General features: G+C 38.0%; 2 protein-coding genes and 1 long non-coding RNA gene across 7 annotated transcripts in view; 1 reads left to right on the top strand and 2 right to left on the bottom strand.

The window, feature by feature from the left end:
- The window catches only part of fancm (FA complementation group M), a 47,832-nt gene extending 41,079 nt beyond the window's left edge, over nt 1–6,753 (top strand). For all 4 annotated transcript variants that reach the window (XM_015057315.1, XM_015057313.1, XM_015057312.1 and 1 more), the window contains exons 19-24: nt 55–161; nt 1,159–1,568; nt 2,316–2,394; nt 3,320–3,683; nt 4,194–4,488; nt 4,933–6,753. In XM_015057315.1, the coding sequence (XP_014912801.1) occupies nt 55–161; nt 1,159–1,568; nt 2,316–2,394; nt 3,320–3,683; nt 4,194–4,488; nt 4,933–5,062 (1,385 nt within the window). In that variant the 3' untranslated portion in view covers nt 5,063–6,753. The remainder of the gene's footprint in view (nt 1–54; nt 162–1,158; nt 1,569–2,315; nt 2,395–3,319; nt 3,684–4,193; nt 4,489–4,932) is intronic.
- slc25a29l (solute carrier family 25 member 29-like) lies at nt 5,877–17,081 on the bottom strand. Of its 2 annotated transcripts, XM_015057322.1 has the most exons (4): nt 16,511–17,081; nt 11,971–12,014; nt 9,126–9,209; nt 5,877–8,121 (listed from the first exon to the last, which is right to left on the bottom strand). In XM_015057322.1, exons 1-4 carry the CDS (start codon nt 16,542–16,544, stop codon nt 7,366–7,368), a joined length of 918 nt encoding a protein of 305 aa, XP_014912808.1. In that variant the 5' UTR covers nt 16,545–17,081; the 3' UTR covers nt 5,877–7,365. The 2 variants fall into 2 exon arrangements, with proteins under 2 accessions (XP_014912808.1, XP_014912810.1); XM_015057324.1 differs by lacking the exons at nt 11,971–12,014; nt 16,511–17,081 and adding an exon at nt 10,096–10,683.
- Nucleotides 15,293–16,504, bottom strand: LOC106962743 (uncharacterized). Its single transcript, XR_001428050.1, has 2 exons — nt 16,314–16,504; nt 15,293–16,235 (listed from the first exon to the last, which is right to left on the bottom strand). It is a non-coding gene; the product is annotated as an uncharacterized LOC106962743 (long non-coding RNA).
- Nucleotides 17,082–18,028: the final 947 nt, after the last annotated feature.

Raw genomic sequence — 18,028 nt, 5'->3', positions numbered from 1 at the left:
AATCTCACCCTGGTTCTGTTAATCTCACCCTGGTTCTGTTCTGCTCCACATCAGACTCAGAGATGCGTGGAGTTTACCTGAAGTCTGTGAGAAGCCCTGCAGTCCGGGGAAAATTCAAAATGTCCTATAAAAACCATCAAAACATGGATATTTTTTCTCAGGTATTTCATGTTTTACTCTCTACTTTTATTTTAAAAAGGCACTAATATGTAAAATTAACTTTTTTGAGTTTTACATTGTGTTATAATGTTATTCCCTCATTTAAAAACATACCTGAAGTGTTTCTTTGATTCTTTCATACATGTTTGAGAAATCCTTTAACCGCTATGGCAACCATTCAGCTGTGTAAAACGCCAGGGTGGACGTAGCCCCGCCTTCGAGGCGTAGCGTAGCTACAGTTTCCAAGCTTCCTGCCCCACAGAGCAGCCCTTCCCCACGACTCCCCCACTTAGGTCCTTCAGACTAGCCAGCAGCAATTAGCAAACACCTGCTGAGCTCATTAAACAAACAACTTCTCAGGGCAACGCTGGCAAAAATGTTGTTAAAGGGTTAATAAAGGAGCCATGCTGTGATTGCTTCCTGAAGGCAGTTTCAGAAAGAAGTGGGAGTTCTTAAAGAGACAGAGGCCCAATTTCAAGGCATTAAATTACAGTCAAATATTTTTTAAAGTCATACGCTGCAAAAACACCAAATATCACCAAGTGTTTTTATTCTTGTTTCTAATCCAAATATCTTATTATACATAAAAAGTTAGACAAAACTAACTACAAGTATCTTTTCAACAAGGTATAATAGCTTGTTTTAAGTAAATAACTTAAAAAAGTACTAATTCTTTTGGCACATAAATTTACTTATAATAAGTACAAGTATATTGTTATAAGTAAAATAATTTGCTTATGGAACAAGTACTTTTTTATCAATATTAAAGTATAAAACAATTTATTATACCTTGGTGGCAAGTTACTTTTAAGTTAGTTTTGTCTTAATTTAAGTGTAGTAAGATATTGGCACTAGAAACAAGACTAAAACTACTTGGCAAGATTGTGTGTTTTTGCAGTGTATTTGAGTAGCAGCTGAAGCTTACATCATTACTTAATTGTGCTACAAAATGCCACTATATGCCTGGAAAACACACAAACAGTGACCTTTTGTTGGCAGGTGCCTGAGATGGATGAGACGTATGCAGAGGACAGCTTTGTGGTTGGCAGTGATGAAGAAGATGGGGAGAGTAACGAGGAAGAGCCTGAAGACGTCGAACTTCTGCCTGACGTGTCGCTCACCGACGGGAGACGGCAGTACGCAACCAGACGGCGCATTTTCCTGCACAAAGCCAGAGCGGGACTCGAAACCAACGCCAGAACTCAGCCCGCCGCAGAGCAAAGAACCAGAACCAAACGCTCACGAGTCATCTGCCTGAACGAGTCCAGCGAAGAGGAGACTGAGGAAGTGGGCAAAAATCAGAATCCAGATCCCAGCGGGCAGAAAAGAGCGTCCTCTGCTTATGCTAGCGTAGCTTCTAAAGTCTCATTATTGAGTAAAGAACAGAGTGAAGAGCAGCAACATGAGAGGTAAGTAGCTTGATGACATACTGACCGTCCTCTTCAGGACGTCTTGGGAAAACACAGTATCTTCAGTCAGAGTCTTCTTCACATTTGCTGTAATATGGACTGCTACAAGAGATCTGTCCTCCAACAGCCGTCACCATCTACGATAACACTGAAGAATTTCAATTAATATGAGTTGCAACATTTAATTTCCCTTTTGATCAATGACGTATTTTTGAATTCAATCGAATATTCCTCTGACGCCTTCCCCTTAGAGAAAGCTCTTTTTTATATTTAAGGTTTATTTAAGCTTTTGAAGATATAGCCCTGTCGCAATAAGGAATAAATCAATTATACGATAAATTAAAAAACTCAATCATTTCCATTTGCATGATTTATCATTCTTCTCCATTTCTACCAAAAACTGGTTGAGAAAAGTCTTCATTCTGTTGCTTTGGTCTCAACTAGCTTCTTCACAATAACGTCTGGGACAATTTATCGTCCAGCAATATTGTTATTGTAACAGGCTTATGGAGAGACAAACTCAAAGCAAGAACAACAAGAAAGTTTCTAGAAAGTTTGTCAACATGTTGCTGCAAGGCAACTAAAAATGAGTGAGTCAGGAGCAGCTAAAGCCCTTCCTTTACCTACTTTGGATCAGACTTCACTTAAATTATTATTTAACTTGTTTTCTATTCATATTATGTGTCTAATGCAATATATGTTATTGATTTATTGCCCAGTGCTAATAATTTTCTGTTTTTCCTGCAGGTGTCGTCAGAAGTTAGAGAATCAGCATCTGCTCTCGGATGAGCTCGACTTTGCAGAGCAAGAGCCGACTTTAATAACAGTAAAGAAACTCCACAATTATTAAGAGAGACAATAGCTGCGTTTCCATTCACTATAAAACTGCAAAAACAAATTTGCTTAATAGAAAGAACAGTTTAGAAAATACTCCATTTTTGTGCTCGAAAGAGGTGTTTTTTTTCCAGCTGCAACAACAGATTTATTTTGCAAAACTACTGAAAACACTTTTGTTAAGTCGCATGCTTTTGACTCAACTTCTTTTTGAAAACATTAGCACTTTAACATTGAATTTTGTTGTTTTTATATATTTCTTTTATGTTGTATATTAAAAGTTGCTCTGCCAAAGTCTCGATTTATTTTGGGTTGTTTGTGTTGGTTTTTTCTTATTTTTTAGTTTGTTTTTTTTTTTTTTCTGTATGTGTTGTGAAAACATAAAGTATGGTATCTTTTTGAGGTTGATTGTAGATATTAATATTAATAATAAAGTTTGATTCACGTGATCAACAACCGGATGTTACTACTGGCGGAAACAACAAAGAAGAAAGACGACAGGAAGTAGTAAGAGCATGATGGTTTGTTTAGTTTTCTTCCGGATTGTGTGTACAGTTTATAGAAAGTTGTGTGCCATTTAAATATGTTGAATTCGTCGCTTTTCTGTAAAATTAGCAAATACAATTTCCCCAAAATGCCTCATTTGTAGCCGCTCCCAATTTTAAGGGGTTTGACGCGACGTCTCTGATTACTGATTATGAGCGTAACTTCAATGCGTCACCCGTCGCTGCATTGTTTTTTTAGTGACGTATCGCGAGCACGAGCTTATTCACGTGTGATTTTAAAATCGTCTTGCGTAATGGAAACGCAGCAGTTGCGAAATTGTCTTTTTTTATTTTATTATTACAACATCGACAAAAATTTGCGCACACTTGTAACGGAAGCGCAGCTTGTGACCTCTCACCCTAACTTTGCAGGGAAGTCCTTCCGCGTCCTCAGCGGCTCAGGGGTCCGCTCCTCAGGATCCGGTACCGGCGGTGACCGAGCCGCCGCCGCCGCCGCCTCTCCCCGGGTCGGTCAGCATCCTGATGGACAGCCGCTCCACCGGCGGCATGGTGGAGCTGGTGATGAGTCTGCGTCAGCGCCACGGGGCTGACGTCCACGTCTGCTCTCTGGACAGCAACTACTTCATCGTGAGCAACCGCATGGCGGTAATGAGGCAGAGCCAATCGGATTTGGCCGCGATGCAGAACCGGAAGCGACTGGCGGAGAGATTGAGCAACATGCAGGGGTTGTTTGAGCGAGTGTGTCTGATAGTGGAGAAAGATCGGTCCAAGCAGGGTGGGTTTTAAAGATTTACGGCCTGATTTAAAGCTGCAGTGTGTAATTAAAAGTTGTTACTTTTACAAGAAAAGCTATAAAGTTATGTTTAAAAAATATGTTTTTCCATATTTGTTAAAATTTTCACCGTATGGTATGGAGACAGATAAATATGAAAAATTTGTTTACCTCTTCTTGATCACAAACAACTAATCAGAGCCAGGTGGAAGGTATTAACACTGTCTATCATGCTCATGTATGCGCTGTTCTATGTCCAAATGGCAGAGAAACAACTTGCAGTTACAGGAAGGCTGTTCATCAGTGGCTGTGCTAACTAGCATTAGCATTTGTGGCAGGGTAAGTTGTGGTGAACCACCAGCCGAAGCTTACATGAGGATTATTGTCAGCGCTAAGCCCCTCCCCCTGGCTCTGATTGGCTGTTTCTGACTCCAGATGACAATAACACAAGTGAAAAACATTTTTTTTTATAAAAGTGACAAACAAGCCTGGCCGTTTTTGTTTACGACGCAGGTGAAGTTTCCCGCCCTTTCCAGCGAACCCGTTACTATGACAACACTCTAGTGGCCCTGGTCCGGGCCGGGATTCGCCTCCTGTGGAGCGACGGCGCCGAGGAGAGCGCTGGGTTGTTGGTGGACCTGGCCAAGCTGGAGAGCCGTAAAGGTCAGGGCATCGCGGTGCCCCTGAAGGTCAAAGGTCAGCGTAGGGAGGAGGCGCTGCAGATGTACCTGAGTCTGCCTTCGGTCAGCCATGTTCACGCTCTCAACCTGCTGCACAACTTCAGCAGCGTCGCACAGCTGATGAACAGGTAAAGGTTCTGACAGAACCGGGACGGGTCTGGCACCGTCCCTTTAAATGGATTGCCTATCCGTTTATGCCTCTTTCTATTCATCCATATGTTCATCAGTCCGTTCATCCATTAAGCTCTGCTTATTCATGCAACCATTCGCCCATCCTTCCTTTTGACCATTTGTTCTCTCATCCATTCATTTTTGGTGTAGGTGTTCACCTCTTTCTCTTATTCACTCCTACATCCATCCATCGGTTCAGTTATTCCTCCGTTCATTTGTCCCCTTATTCATCCATCTTCTCATCCTTCTATCCATGCAAAAGTTTATCCCTCATCCATCCATTTATTTATCAATCTGTGAATAGACCAATTTATTTATTTTATAATTGAGTCAGTAGAGAATCTGGAAAACTCATAAATGCGTCATAATTCTGTATTTTCTGCTCGGTTTTTTTCTTCCAGCTCCGTTGAGTCGATCCAGAAAGGCGGCTGCATGAGCCGATCCAGAGCCGAGGAGATCTACCGCTTCCTGCGTCGCTCCTGTGACTGCACCCTCTTCACCAAAACACCCAAAGCTGGAAAAATCGGCTAGAGCCCCAAAGGAGACGCGACGTCAATCTATTCAGCCGCTTTGGCAAAAATATCAAGGCTCAGAAGTGCAACAATTCAATAAATATTCAGAAAATAAAAACCTGCAGAGGATATTTAAAACAAAAAACGGGAATACATCCATTAAAATTTAAACGCATCATGAATGTTACATTTAATAGTCACCTGATTATTATTGAATTATTGCACTTTTGTTCTCAGATTTGCTGATTCCAGTTACTGTGTAACTTTGTTGAAATTCCTCAGTGAGAGAAACGCCTCGTCTTTTGCACAAGTAAACCAGGGGTGTCCAAACTTTTTGTCCCAGGATCCAAAGCTGTTTAATTTTATCTACTGGCAGGCCTCAACATTCATTAAAGATCCAGAACTTAAAATAGGACTTCGGATTGTTGCCTTATTAAAAGAAAAACATTTTTTTTTAAATGATCATTCTTGTGTTGTGGTTACAACCAAACAAAATAATTTCAAGGGCCACAAATGGCCCCCGGACCTTACTTTGGACACCCCAGAGTTAAAAAGGAACAAACCTCAACATTAAAGTGGATAAAATGTTTGTTTTTATTCTCATCTGTTCGTTTTTTGACCAATTTAACACCAAGGTCCCGATCAAGAACTCTAAAGCACTTTTGTCAAATAATGCATTAAAGTACAATAAATATATTTTTTAATGTTTTCTGATTTGCATTTTTATACTTGTAATATTGCTTTTCGCCGCTAGGGGGTCAGCATCTACTGACGTCAAACTGCTTTAATTTTCCACAATTAACACTTGTGCAAACTGTCTTAGAAAACAAATCTTTATTTTTTTTTAAAGATCTACATTTGAATGGCTACTTTGGTGCAAAGTATCGTACAGAATCAAGCACAGGATACAAAGCAGCATTCGACAGCTAAAGCAGTCCTTCCAACTTAGAAAAAAGGCAAACAAAATTACAAAAAAGTCATTCTATAGCCTCGACAACAATCAGCAGCACTTTCACATTAATGTACATTATGTCCAACAACACGCACCATCTACATACAGGGATATTACTCATGATTATTGGGAAATTTAACCCACATTTAAGCTCTTAAGTCTCAACATTCATCCAGTTTAATCCATGCTATTCAGTAAAATATGCAGTCATGTAAAAAGAGCAGCTATTGATGCAAATGGGTGAATGTAGCTGGTCTGCTGCTGCCCCCTTGTGGACAAAGTGACTTCTGCTAACAGTTTTCATTTCTTCCAACCCAACTCTAAACACAGCATTCAGTGTTTTAAGTAGTTACTGCAAAAAAAAGAAAAAACATTTCGCCTTAGCTTCAACCATTCATGTGGTTATATAAGGTGCTTCTTTAAAACGCAGACTTACGTTTGATTTTATCTGAGAAAATATCCAGAAATGTATTTATGCAACACTACAAGGAGGTTAAAGTCACACAAAGCCAGCCGACCTGTTAAAAATACTTTGGGAACGTTTTTGTAAACTATTCTCCGTTATTGCAAGATGCCAGATAATCATGACAGTTTTGATAAGTTAAAATAAAAAATGACCAGAATAACTGCACCAATTTACATGCATGCAGTCACTATCTGACCTAGATAGTATCGGAACTAACATCGGTATCGGACAATATTTGTCAGATATGAACAATATATATTCAATTTTCACCCCAAATGTGTCGTAAAAGTGGTGAAATGTAGACAATATCTCTAAATACTAACAACAAATATGGTTATTGGCTCATATTTTCATATTGATGAATCCTTACTAAACAGCATTATAGTTTTTAAACTTGTTTGTAACAATTACAGTAACGATACAGTAGGGGTGCACCGATTTATTTTGGGTGATCGGCCGATACTTGCATGTAAAGCCGATCTTATTTCAACCGCACAGTTGCAGTTAACAATAGTCACTGTTACAAACTGCTACATTTACCAACATTTCAAACAAAAAAAAACAAACAGTATCGTCCAAAATCGGAATCGGCTTTTTTTTTTTTAAAGATACAGAGCATTGACAGAAACTAACTCCAAATCGCTAAACATGAAATTAGCAGAAAGTAATGCTAACCGTTAGCATGACTGCAGAACCAATGTATGTTTCTTACTTAAAGACCTGAGTTTGGCCTGAAAGCTGCAATCGGTGCACCCTTACGATACTGTTCCCAATATAACTATTGTAGAAAAGCATGGGTGAGAAAAGAAGCCATATATACACACAAATTCAGCTTTTAGTTTTAAAAAAAAAGTTTTTAAATACCACAGACGGATGGAGAGGTGCGCATCAGCTAATCTGCACCTTACATGCTGGTTGGTTGCGGCTGCAGCTGCACGGCGGGCGGCTCAGTGTTCTGCATGCCGCATTCCTCCTCCCGTCGCATGTACATTAAAAACAGAGTCACAGTGGCGAAGGTGGTGGCGTTGACCGGGAAGGCGCGCAGCAGTGTGGAGGTGAGGCCGCGTGTGAACACCCGGTACCCCTCCTTCTGTAAGCTCTGCCTGACGCAGTCCGCAATGCTGCCGTATTTGTTGACGCCGCCGACGCCGTCGGCCTGCAGCCGCGACTTGATGACGTCCACCGGGTATGTGGAGAGCCAGGAGGCGATGCCCGACATCCCGCCGGCGAACAGCAGCTTTGGGATCATGTACGGGTCCTCCGGCTCGCAGCCCAGCGAACGCGTCAGCACGTCGTACGCCAGGAAGTACACGCCGAAGCCGGGCGTCTCGCGCAGCAGCGTGGTCACCATGCCGCGGTTGATGCCCCGGAACCCTTCCTTCCTGTAGATTCTCACCAGGCAGTCCAGGGAGTTCTTGTACATCTTCTTCTTGGACTTCTTCTCGCCGGTTCCCTGCATCTGCATGCGCGTCTTCGCCAGCTCCATCGGGCAGCAGATGACGCATTGGATGGTTCCGGCAGCGGCGCCCGCCAGGAACTGGTTGAGGGGCGTGTCGCGGCCGAGCTTCCGCATGGCGTTGCCTTGGACGCCGAAGACGATGGCGTTGATGAACGTCAGCCCCATCATTGGAGAACCGATGCCTTTATACAGTCCGAGCATCTGTACACAGGACAAACAAAGAGGTTTTCTTTCGCCTGGGTTTATAAAAGAAACATAAAACGAGACGCAGACGTGCAACAGATGAAGACATCTTAACAGTTTGCCTTATTTCCTGATAAATTTGTGTGTTTAGCAGTTTGGAGTTAGTTTATGACAATGTTTTTTTGTGCTTAGCGTTAGCTTCCACTACTTTTTGAGTTTGAGAGTTCATTAGATTTTACTAATTTTTGTTCTACTACATTGGTGGTAGCCAATAGTAGCATTAGCTACCACCAATGTAGTAGCTAACTACTGAGTTTGCTAATAATTGGTGATAGCTAGTTTCCTACTGGCAATAACTACTGCCGATTTTTGTGCAAACATTTATTCTCCATTACAACCATGGCAGCCATTTTGACGTATGTCCACCAGAAAAAAAAACATACAAAGAAAATATAAATGGTTTCCATGGTTCAGTATATGCAGACTATAATTTGACAAACACGTTCATCTAATTGGATATTTTAGTGCAAACATCCAGAAAAATCAGAAAAAAAATCTCAGTAAATATTTTTATTGTCCAATCATGCCTTATTTGACACCAAAATATCCATCTGTGGTAAATATTAGCAAATACAGCTCAAAAATAAATTTTTAATTGCAACCATCTTAAATTTTTCAAACAAGCAGGCTCCTGGGAACATCTATGCCAATTTAGGTTCTTTAAAGATTTTTAAATATCCTGCTGCATTAACTTACAATCATGACTCCAACTAAATGCAACCAAGTTTCTAAGTTTTGAATCAACTAAACGTGAAATGATAATCATAATTCCACCATGTGTGAAAGCGATGAGACCAAGCATACGCCATGAATAGCACAAAAGTCCAAAGCCTTATTTAGCTCCCTGATCCCAGCTGGAAGACACTCTTCTCTCTAAGGTGGGGCTGATGCATGTAATCGCAGATGGAGCCGAAACTTGACACTTAAAACCCAAGTAGGATAACAGAGAAGGCGACACTTACCGATTCTTGGCGCACGATCGACTGAAAGCAGTGAAATGTCCCGCGGTAAAGAGGTTTGTCCACATTTTGAACCTGAAGCCGCACCTGGGGACGACAGCGCTAACGTTAGCGGAGCATTTGAAAGGCACAAAATAAAGAGCACAGTGACTATATATCACTGCAAAAATCACAAAATCTTACCAAGTAATTTTGGTCTTTTTTATAGTGCAAATATCTTAGTACACTTGAAATAAGAAATTGTAACTTTTTAGTAAATAGTTCTTTAAAATTGTAGAAAAAGTACTTGTCTCATTGGCAGATTATTTTATTTTTTCTCAGTGTTTTAAGTGAAATAATTTGCCAATTTAACCAGTACTTTTTCTGTCAATATTAAAGGAATTATTTACTTACAACCAGCTTCAGTATCTTACTGAAAACTTACTTATAACTTAGTTTTCATGTTTTAAGTGTACTAAGGTACCACTTTTCCATAAGGCTCCCCTTATAGATGTTATTAATTAATCTCTAAACACTTTCTAAATCATTAATAACCGTTTATTATGCATTAATTGTGAGAAGGCGATAAAACCTACTAGTTTCTTGTCTCACCTATTTATTTTTTTACACTAAATGCTTCAGACTATTTTGTAAGCACAATAAGCATTTGTAAGCTTAATTTTTTAGTATACATTAACAGTTATTAATGATTTAGAAAGTGTTAAAGAGCTTTAGTATTCTAAAGTTGCACTAAAAACTAGAACAAAAATACTTGGTAAGGTTGCGTTTTTTCAGTGTACGAAGCAGGGAAATAAGTAGACAATCATTCGTTTGAAGGGTTAAAATGCTTATGGGGTGCAACATTACCACGTTGAGTAAAAATGAAATAAAAATAAATAGGAGAAAAAAATAAAAATGCCTTCTTGGCTTTTATATTTCTATAGCTCAAGACAGGACATTGGGTGAGATAAAGAAAGACCTGGACCATACTTACTAGGTCACATTTCCGTGGAGAGGTTGTTTATTTCTCTCTCTCATCTACAACACAGTGACACTGTAGCTGTTAAAGACAGCCGCCCCGAGCCCCAAGCAGACACCGGCTCAGGGAGAAATGACATCAAACAGCAAGGTGTAAAAAGAACTACAACCAACATCCATTCAGCCTCTACAACAAGCTGCAACGCTAACATTCCCCTTCATGTGAAGAAGCTTCCTCACCATGCCAGCAGCGGACGCTTTTCCAGCACGGAGATATTCATTTACTTTATGACGGCTACGTTCACACTGCAGCCGGAAGTGACCAGAATCCGATTTTTTATGACGGTCTGAACAATAGAAACTGGATTTTTTGATTGGATATGTGGCTCTAAATCCGTTATCTGATAAGGTCGCATTCATCCGACCGGAACGTCATTGATTCTCGACGAACGTCACTATTATGCGTCCTGATACGCGCAAACATAAAGAAAAAACAACTATGGCGGACAAAAATGAGGACTATGTTGTTAATATCCTCCTGACTACCAGTAGTTCATTTTTGTCCTCTGTAGAGGACATTTCTAAACTTGAATATCTCCCACCCCCTGCATTCTACTGAATTAATTCATTTTGGTATCTGGAGAGGACATTTAGGGCTTTTCAATGATACATGTGAAGGGGTGGGACTTTTGTACGTACCTTTTTCTAGTTCATAAAAATGGCATTCATCAGTAATACATTTTATGGGAAGAGACAAAGTAAGTGCATAAAACCTTTTATTACCTTACAAAGACTGTGGGATTTTTAAAAAATGCTAATTGGACAATATTTTTTTTCCTGGTAGTCAGGAGGTTAAGATGACTCCAGTCGGACAACTTTAAAATCGTAAAATATTAGCATTCACGTTTACTTCCGCAAACACTTCTTTGTATCATTGCGCATGCTCGCTATTTGGGTCGTTACTGCGCCGTGGCGCCCTCTACTGCGCATGCGGAACATTTCAGGTCTTTCGCAGTTTCATTCAAGCCTCATTTGGACTGATATCAACTGGAAAACTGCCTGGATGATCCCCCATAAATATTTCATTGTAAACAATGTGAAGGAAATGTGATTTAAAATTCTTTACAAAATTTACCCTGCGGTCAAATTTAAAGATACTGTGACGCATGTTTTGGCACAGACCTTTGTAAGGAGATTTATTAATAACCATATTTTGAGGTGTTTTTACTTAAGTTAGGGAAATGTTTTATTCTGTTTTTCTAAATTCTCCAGAAAGGATCCTAAATGTTTTTTTATAATGAACTTTTTACATTTATAAATGTAAATTTACAAATAAAGCGCCATGTTTTCCTCATGTAATTAAAGATATGGAACTATAGGTTAAAACAATAACAGTCTACTAATGAAAAGGCCCTCAGGAAAAATCCTATGTAAATCTTCTGTATACTTGTCATTTATTTAAATACAAAAAGTCACATTTGGAAAAAAAAAATTACAAAAAAATGAAATAAAATCAGATTTGGGTTACTTCAGGCTGCAGTGTGAACATATCCTATGAGTTACTAGATTCATGCAAAATGCTGCTAATATTCACACACATTCTCTGAGGTAAACACACCGGAAATTTAATTTTTTTTAGGGTTTTGTAGTTTAAGAAAATGAATAACTGGGTTGGATTAGGAAGTATTGTCCCGTCAGAGGATTTTTCTGGCCCCAATTTAGTGAAATATGCTCTAAAAATAAAACATACATGGGAAAAATGATTACAAATTTCATCCTTATGTCGAAAATGTTTATGTTCTGTTATTCAAAAAATTTAAATTCACTAAATTATGTTTATTGCCTAACAAGAGTGAAAGAAAATCAAAGGAAAGTATTAGGAAACACCCACCTTTACAGTATCAAATGGATGGCCGACCAAAACACCAGCAGCACCTGCAAAATAATAAAACTTAATATATACAAGAGTGTATCTGTACACCGATTGCAGTTTTCTGACTTCCTGATTATTATTTTTTTTCAGAAGAATCACTAAATATAGCAACAAGTAAATCCAAGCAGAAAGCAAATAAATTTTGACTATAACTCTGCTTAGTTTCTGTTTAATATCTGTGTTTTAATCTTTATTTTATGGTTGTTGTAAATTGCGAAGCACTTTAGTCAACTGCAGTTGTTTTAAATGTGCGACAAATAAATTTGAAATCGGCCAACGGTGAATCGACACCGGCCCCGTTTAGTCCGATTTAATCGAACTGTAGTTTGTTTTTCTAAACAGTCTGGTTTATTTGGGAAGGTGTGAATCTGCAATTAAACCACTAACTCCAAAAGCAGAAAGTGGACCACAGAGCAAGGCATTCTGGGTAAATACAACCAGAAAGCATGCTAGCTTAGTGCTAGCAGGAGAAATGGCTTGTAGTTTTTTACAAAAAAAAATAAATAAATAAAAAAAATCCTACAAACATTTTTATTTACATTTGTACGGAGAAAGTTTAATTCTGTCTTTATTTGGATGTTTTCACATCGGGTTTTTTTTTTTCAGTGGTTCTTGGTACAGCGCCCCCACAGGTGAGGGGGGAACAGGTTTTTCAAATTGTTTGATTTGACACAAACACAGCAGCTGAAAAAATTTAATAAATGTTGCAATTTTGTTGCCCAATCGAACAGAATCTACCAAACTATCAAATCATATCAGAAAAATCCAATTCAGCAATTTGGAAATATTTCTGGTCTTGAAAACACGGACAATAACAGCGTGAAAGCTAAGTGAAGAAAGTTACAATAAGAAAATCCCAAAGGAAAACGTTTGACCATTAGTTTGTGACTTTAATCTTAAATTATATTTGAGTTGTTTAGCATGAAAATGATCCAAAACAAACCAGCATGCACCTTAGATTCACTCTGGGATTACTATAAATCCATACTTTCAATTAAATGTTGCTAGAAAACCATCCAATGTGGCTGATTAAAACAAAGAATAGAGACTCAAAATCCATCCAGAGTGAAATAAATATTTCAGACAGTTACTGAAAGATTCTGGTAGTTAAATTTAAAGAGAAAATTACTTTTTCCACATTGAACAGGTTGGTTTTGATAGTTTTTTCCCCCCTAATTTAAATCATTCTTAAGTATCTTTTCATGTGATGTTAATATTTATCTCATGTTCTGACACTAAAAAGTAAAAAGCAAATTATTTTTCTTAGGAGTGGAGATAATTGTTCAAATGACACCAAACTGACATTTTTTAGCAAATCCGTTTGCATTTTGACATTTAATCAGTTTTATCACACATTTCTGCAGCTATAAATGTATTTTTTTTATACATTTGTGGAATCTATTTGTTTTTTTGCTCCCTTTGCAATCCTGCCAGGTGTTGTGGTGTTGAGTTATCAGTCGGTCGCTACTCCGTAAGCAGTGACGTCAGTCATAAAGCGGCCTGTCCTTGACTCATGTCAATGATCCCAAAACTCAATTTTACAGCAATTATCTCCATTTATGAGCCAAAGCACACTTTGAAATCCAAACATGCGTAAAAATGAACCTTTTGTGATTGATTCTGGGATGGTTTTAACTCGCTGACTTATGTGGGACTTTTCTGAGAAACATTCCCCAGAAATGTTTCTCAGAAAACCCTAAGTGGGTTATTTATAGTGAGTTAGTAGAAGCAGAAAAAACAGACGTTGCACTGCAAAAACAAAATCTTACCAAGTATTTTTGGTCTTGTTTCTATTACAAATATATTATTTCACTTTAAATAAGACAAAACTAACTTACAAGTATTTTTTCAGCAAGAAATGTCAGCTTTTCAAGTCAATAATTCATTAATATTGTTTTTTTAAAAATACAGATTATTTTACTTGTAATAAAACATTTTTCCCACATAATAGATTAAATAATGTGCCAATGGAACTAGCACTTTTATCATCAATAATAAGAATTATTAACCTAAAACAAGCTAGAAAAGCTTGAACATTTAAAATAAGACAAAACTAAGATAAAACTAGACAAAAATACTTTAAGATTGTTTAGTACCAAGTTGTTTTTTTTACTTAAAAGGGGATTTTTTTTGTTCGGAACCAATAACTATCAGGGTTTTGAACTTTCACTTTTCTAGATTGAGAAGTATTTCTACTTTCCACCATTGTAACGTTGTGATGTTTTAAAACTAAAATTTAAATGTGAAAGCTACAACTCATACGTTTATTTAGTAACAAATGATGTGGATTAGCAATTCTTGTCAACATTTCATGGCTTAATCCAGAACAAGTTACTCTGGAATATCGTCTCTGCTGCCAGGACATTTAGCTGCTAGCATAGCATACAGGAATCGTTTTCATTCAGAGGCTTCTGCAGATTCTCTGGAATACTGACTGCTACTGGAGCTCCTTCCTGTCCACAGCATCACCACCCAAAACAACTCAACATTTTAATTGTCTTTGGAGGAATTAAAGTATTTTAAATTTAAATTGGCACATTACCTAAAAAAACAAAAATCAATTTTAATCTGCTTGTTTTTTGGTGAAATTATATTATCAGTATAGTTTTAAGAAAGAAAAAAACTAGGCAGCTAAGCCCACCCATTTTTGTTTAAATACAAAGTAAAGGAATTTAAAATGTTTTATTTGTTCACACTGTCTTTTCCTCGTCACATAATTTGATCTCTAAACAGTTTAAATACAAAAACTGGCTTCTCAATTTAAAAAAAAATGTCTGAATCGAATCTCTAGACTCTGAAATATTTTCATTTCTATTATTAACTTGATTTTGTTTAAGGTGCCACCTGCACCTCGTATCTCCCTCCAAACTCTTTTCAGATGTTAGCAGCACGGCCTTGAGGGAAGAACCAAACAGCTGACAAGTTTCCCAAACCTTTGTGTTGCTGCTTTTCTGTGGAAACCAGTTTACCAAGAATGACCGAATCAGGACTCCCAGATTGCAACAGTTAACATTTAGGAAAAAACGTCTACTTTATTTTGTTCTTATCGGTTTCATGAATCCTGAAATGTTGAGCTGTTTCTCAGCTTCTCATTCAACAGTGTTGACATCTGAATCCACTCTGATCATCTATAATTCAACATCTACGAATTAATTATCCAAAGTTACTTGAGGCAAAAGCAAACGAAATCCAGTTTCAGGACTGCAACTATAGTTATAAAGTGCTATTCTAAGATGCTCTAGAGACCAAAAAAAATGTAACTTTTTCTAAAAAGAAAAAACTAAAAAAAATACAGCTCGTCTACTTCAATGCTGCAAGCAGTCTTGATAAAAAGAAGCAACTATACTATCTTAATACTTCAGTTTTGTAGAGCAAATTTAACCCAGCACATGTTGGCAACCATTTTCTCCATACGGTACCCCTGTAATGTTGAAACTTGATGCAGGAAAAAACAAAAATATTGTATGTTTTACTGTGCATTTGAGTTTTTTGTCAGTTACTTAAACACCAAAAATAGTGTAATGAACTAAGGTTGTCCAACTTTAAAGTTAAAAGACAACTTTTACATAAGTTTCCATAAAAACCCAAGACTTTAATCTTTTGAATCATAGGAAATAATCTGGAAGCTAAAACATAATAAAAGTCTCCACTTCTTACTCTGTTTCAAACAAAAAGGAGTGGTAAGCTAATCATTTTGTTCTTGTTTGTGCATACTTGTTTCAAATTAATTTATTAAACAAAAGTTCCCAAACTTTAAAGTTGAAATGCTAACTTTTCACTAAAATACAAGATTTCAATCTTTTGGATCATAAGAAATAATCTGGAAGCCAAATCATAATAAATGTTAACTTCTTCCTATTTATTTTCAAACAAAGTAATGGTAAGCTAACTATTTTAGCTGTTCTCACTTATCCTACTGGTTACTTGTTTTCTTCGTTTTGTTTTTTTAACTGTTTGAAATGAATAAATTAAACGTTTCCAGTCAATTTTCTTCCTTTTTTATCCAATATTGGATAAATATGTGGATAAACTGGTTGCATACTTAAGAAACCAATCCCTTTACCCCAATGTGTAATGATGATGACTAATGGTCAGTCAACCCAGGACAGAAATGAGTTTATTAAACTCTGTGTCACCTGTAGAAAGATCAGAGTGCTGGCATTTCCTAATGCAGCTGATGGGATATTGGGAAACAGGCTGAGAATCACCACTCCCCATCTGAGCTGCAGATACCAAAAATTGCATCCGGGTTACTACCAGCCCCCCAAAATAAATAAATTAACAAATAAATGCTAACTCACAGCTTCCACTTTATCATCATCACTCCCTGTTACTATAAAAGATGATGTCGACCCGGAAGAGGTTTGAAACTCGCAGCTTTTCCTTATATTTTCCAGCTGGATGAGCTTCCTGCGATGGAAAATCACCGGCAAGGCTTAAGCTAATGCTAACCAGCTATGCTAACTCACCGATAAGAAAAAAAAACACACAGCCTCACCTCCCACACATCCAGCGGCGAAGTCTAGGGCCATTCCTTTAGAAAATTAACAAGTTGGAAGCCTTCAAGTGGATTTAAGCTGTAATTCAGAATGAATTATAGAAAATAATTGTATTTGGATCTGAACGAAACAGCAGATTTACCCCCCGGCTCGGTGGTCAGCCCGGCTGGAGAAGGTAAACAGTTACTACGGCTAATGAAACCGGCTCTCACTCCGAGTAAATCGTCTTAATTTGTCCCCCTTACTAGAGCTGCTCTTCCTGCCAGACCTTTCTATTTCTGTGCAGCAGCAGAAGGCGGAGGTGTGCCCTTTTTAAGGCGGCCCAATCGGCTTACTTGTAAGCAGACAACTCCCCTAGCGAGCCCTAACCGCCCCCCGGATCCATTGGCTGCAGCGGCTTAAATGTGGGTTAAAATTGTCGCGGCTGATCCCACAGCGTCAAAATCAACAGTGTTATCGCCGTGGTCCGCAGCAGCTTGCGTGAGTTTGCGAAGCAGGATGGTCTGCTGCAAACTGCGTGACCTCTGAGCAACGTGAGCGCAGGATACTGATGCAACACAACATCAAAATTACCCAGAGCCACTTGAGCAAAAAGGATTCACAGTAAAATCATCCACAAGATTATTGGAATATTCTTGAAAAGTTTAACTATCTTTGGAGGCAGTATTTTATAACACAAGCAAGTATGTTCTAAAAAAAAATGCTGCATAGATCAAATCTGGCTTAAAACAAGCTGACTTTGCCTTAAAATTGGGCCTCTGTCTCTATCTGAAGCTCCGCCTTCAGGAAGCCATCACAACATGGCTCCTCTATTAACCCTTTAGTAACGTTTTACTAGCAGTTCACTGAGAAGTAGCTCCTATAATCAGCAGATGTTTGCTAATTGTTGAGGGCTAGTCTGAAGGAGCTGCTCTGCGAGTTGAAACTTGGAAACTGCATCTCTGAGGAGGAGCTATGCCTCGAAGGCGGGGCTAGGTCCACCCTGGCGTTTTGAACAGCAAAATGGTTGCCATGGAAATTAAAGGATTTCTCAAACATGCATGAAAGAATCAAAGCAAAACTCCAGGCATGATTTTGATGAGTAAATAACATCACATATACTCACTGAGTATATGTGGTTGATTGACAGCAGTAAGACCCTCCTCATGGCTCTGATTGGTTGTTTTTGGTTGGGAACAGTGCATTTCTTCAGACAGAGGAGTTACATTTTTTCATAGATTATCTGTCTCGATATGGTGATAGTTTTGACAAATTTGTTAAAAAAACAAATATTTTTTAAAAATAAAAGTTACATAGTGCAGCTTTAATGAGCCGCTAATTGGATCAATTTGTGAACATTTAAATTTTTGAGTGAAATTCACAAGAAAGTTGAGTTATCTGTATTAATAATAAGTTAAATCAATATTTCCTCAAATGTTGCAAAGTACAACCACATTTTTTATGGAAAAATGGTTATGTGTTTTCATAAAATATGACATTTTAACATATAAATATCAAATATCCATGTAGTTTTTTAC

This window comes from Poecilia latipinna, unplaced genomic scaffold (assembly GCF_001443285.1).
Source record: "Poecilia latipinna isolate Pla-1442-1.1 unplaced genomic scaffold, P_latipinna-1.0 Scaffold1454, whole genome shotgun sequence".
Classification (NCBI taxonomy): domain Eukaryota; kingdom Metazoa; phylum Chordata; class Actinopteri; order Cyprinodontiformes; family Poeciliidae; genus Poecilia; species Poecilia latipinna.
Note: the sequence above shows the minus strand (reverse complement) of the source record. Positions and strands in the feature narration are given on the sequence as shown.

Bases quoted from the DNA above. Each gene is read 5' to 3' on its own strand.
- slc25a29l (XM_015057322.1), bottom strand. From the start codon at position 16,544: ATGGCCCTAGACTTCGCCGCTGGATGTGTGGGAG. The intron at 12,015-16,510 runs GTGAGGCTGTGT...ATTATTTTGCAG, and splicing joins CGCCGCTGGATGTGTGGGAG to GTGCTGCTGGTGTTTTGGTC. The intron at 8,122-9,125 runs GTAAGTGTCGCC...TCCTGTGTACAG, and splicing joins CGATCGTGCGCCAAGAATCG to ATGCTCGGACTGTATAAAGG.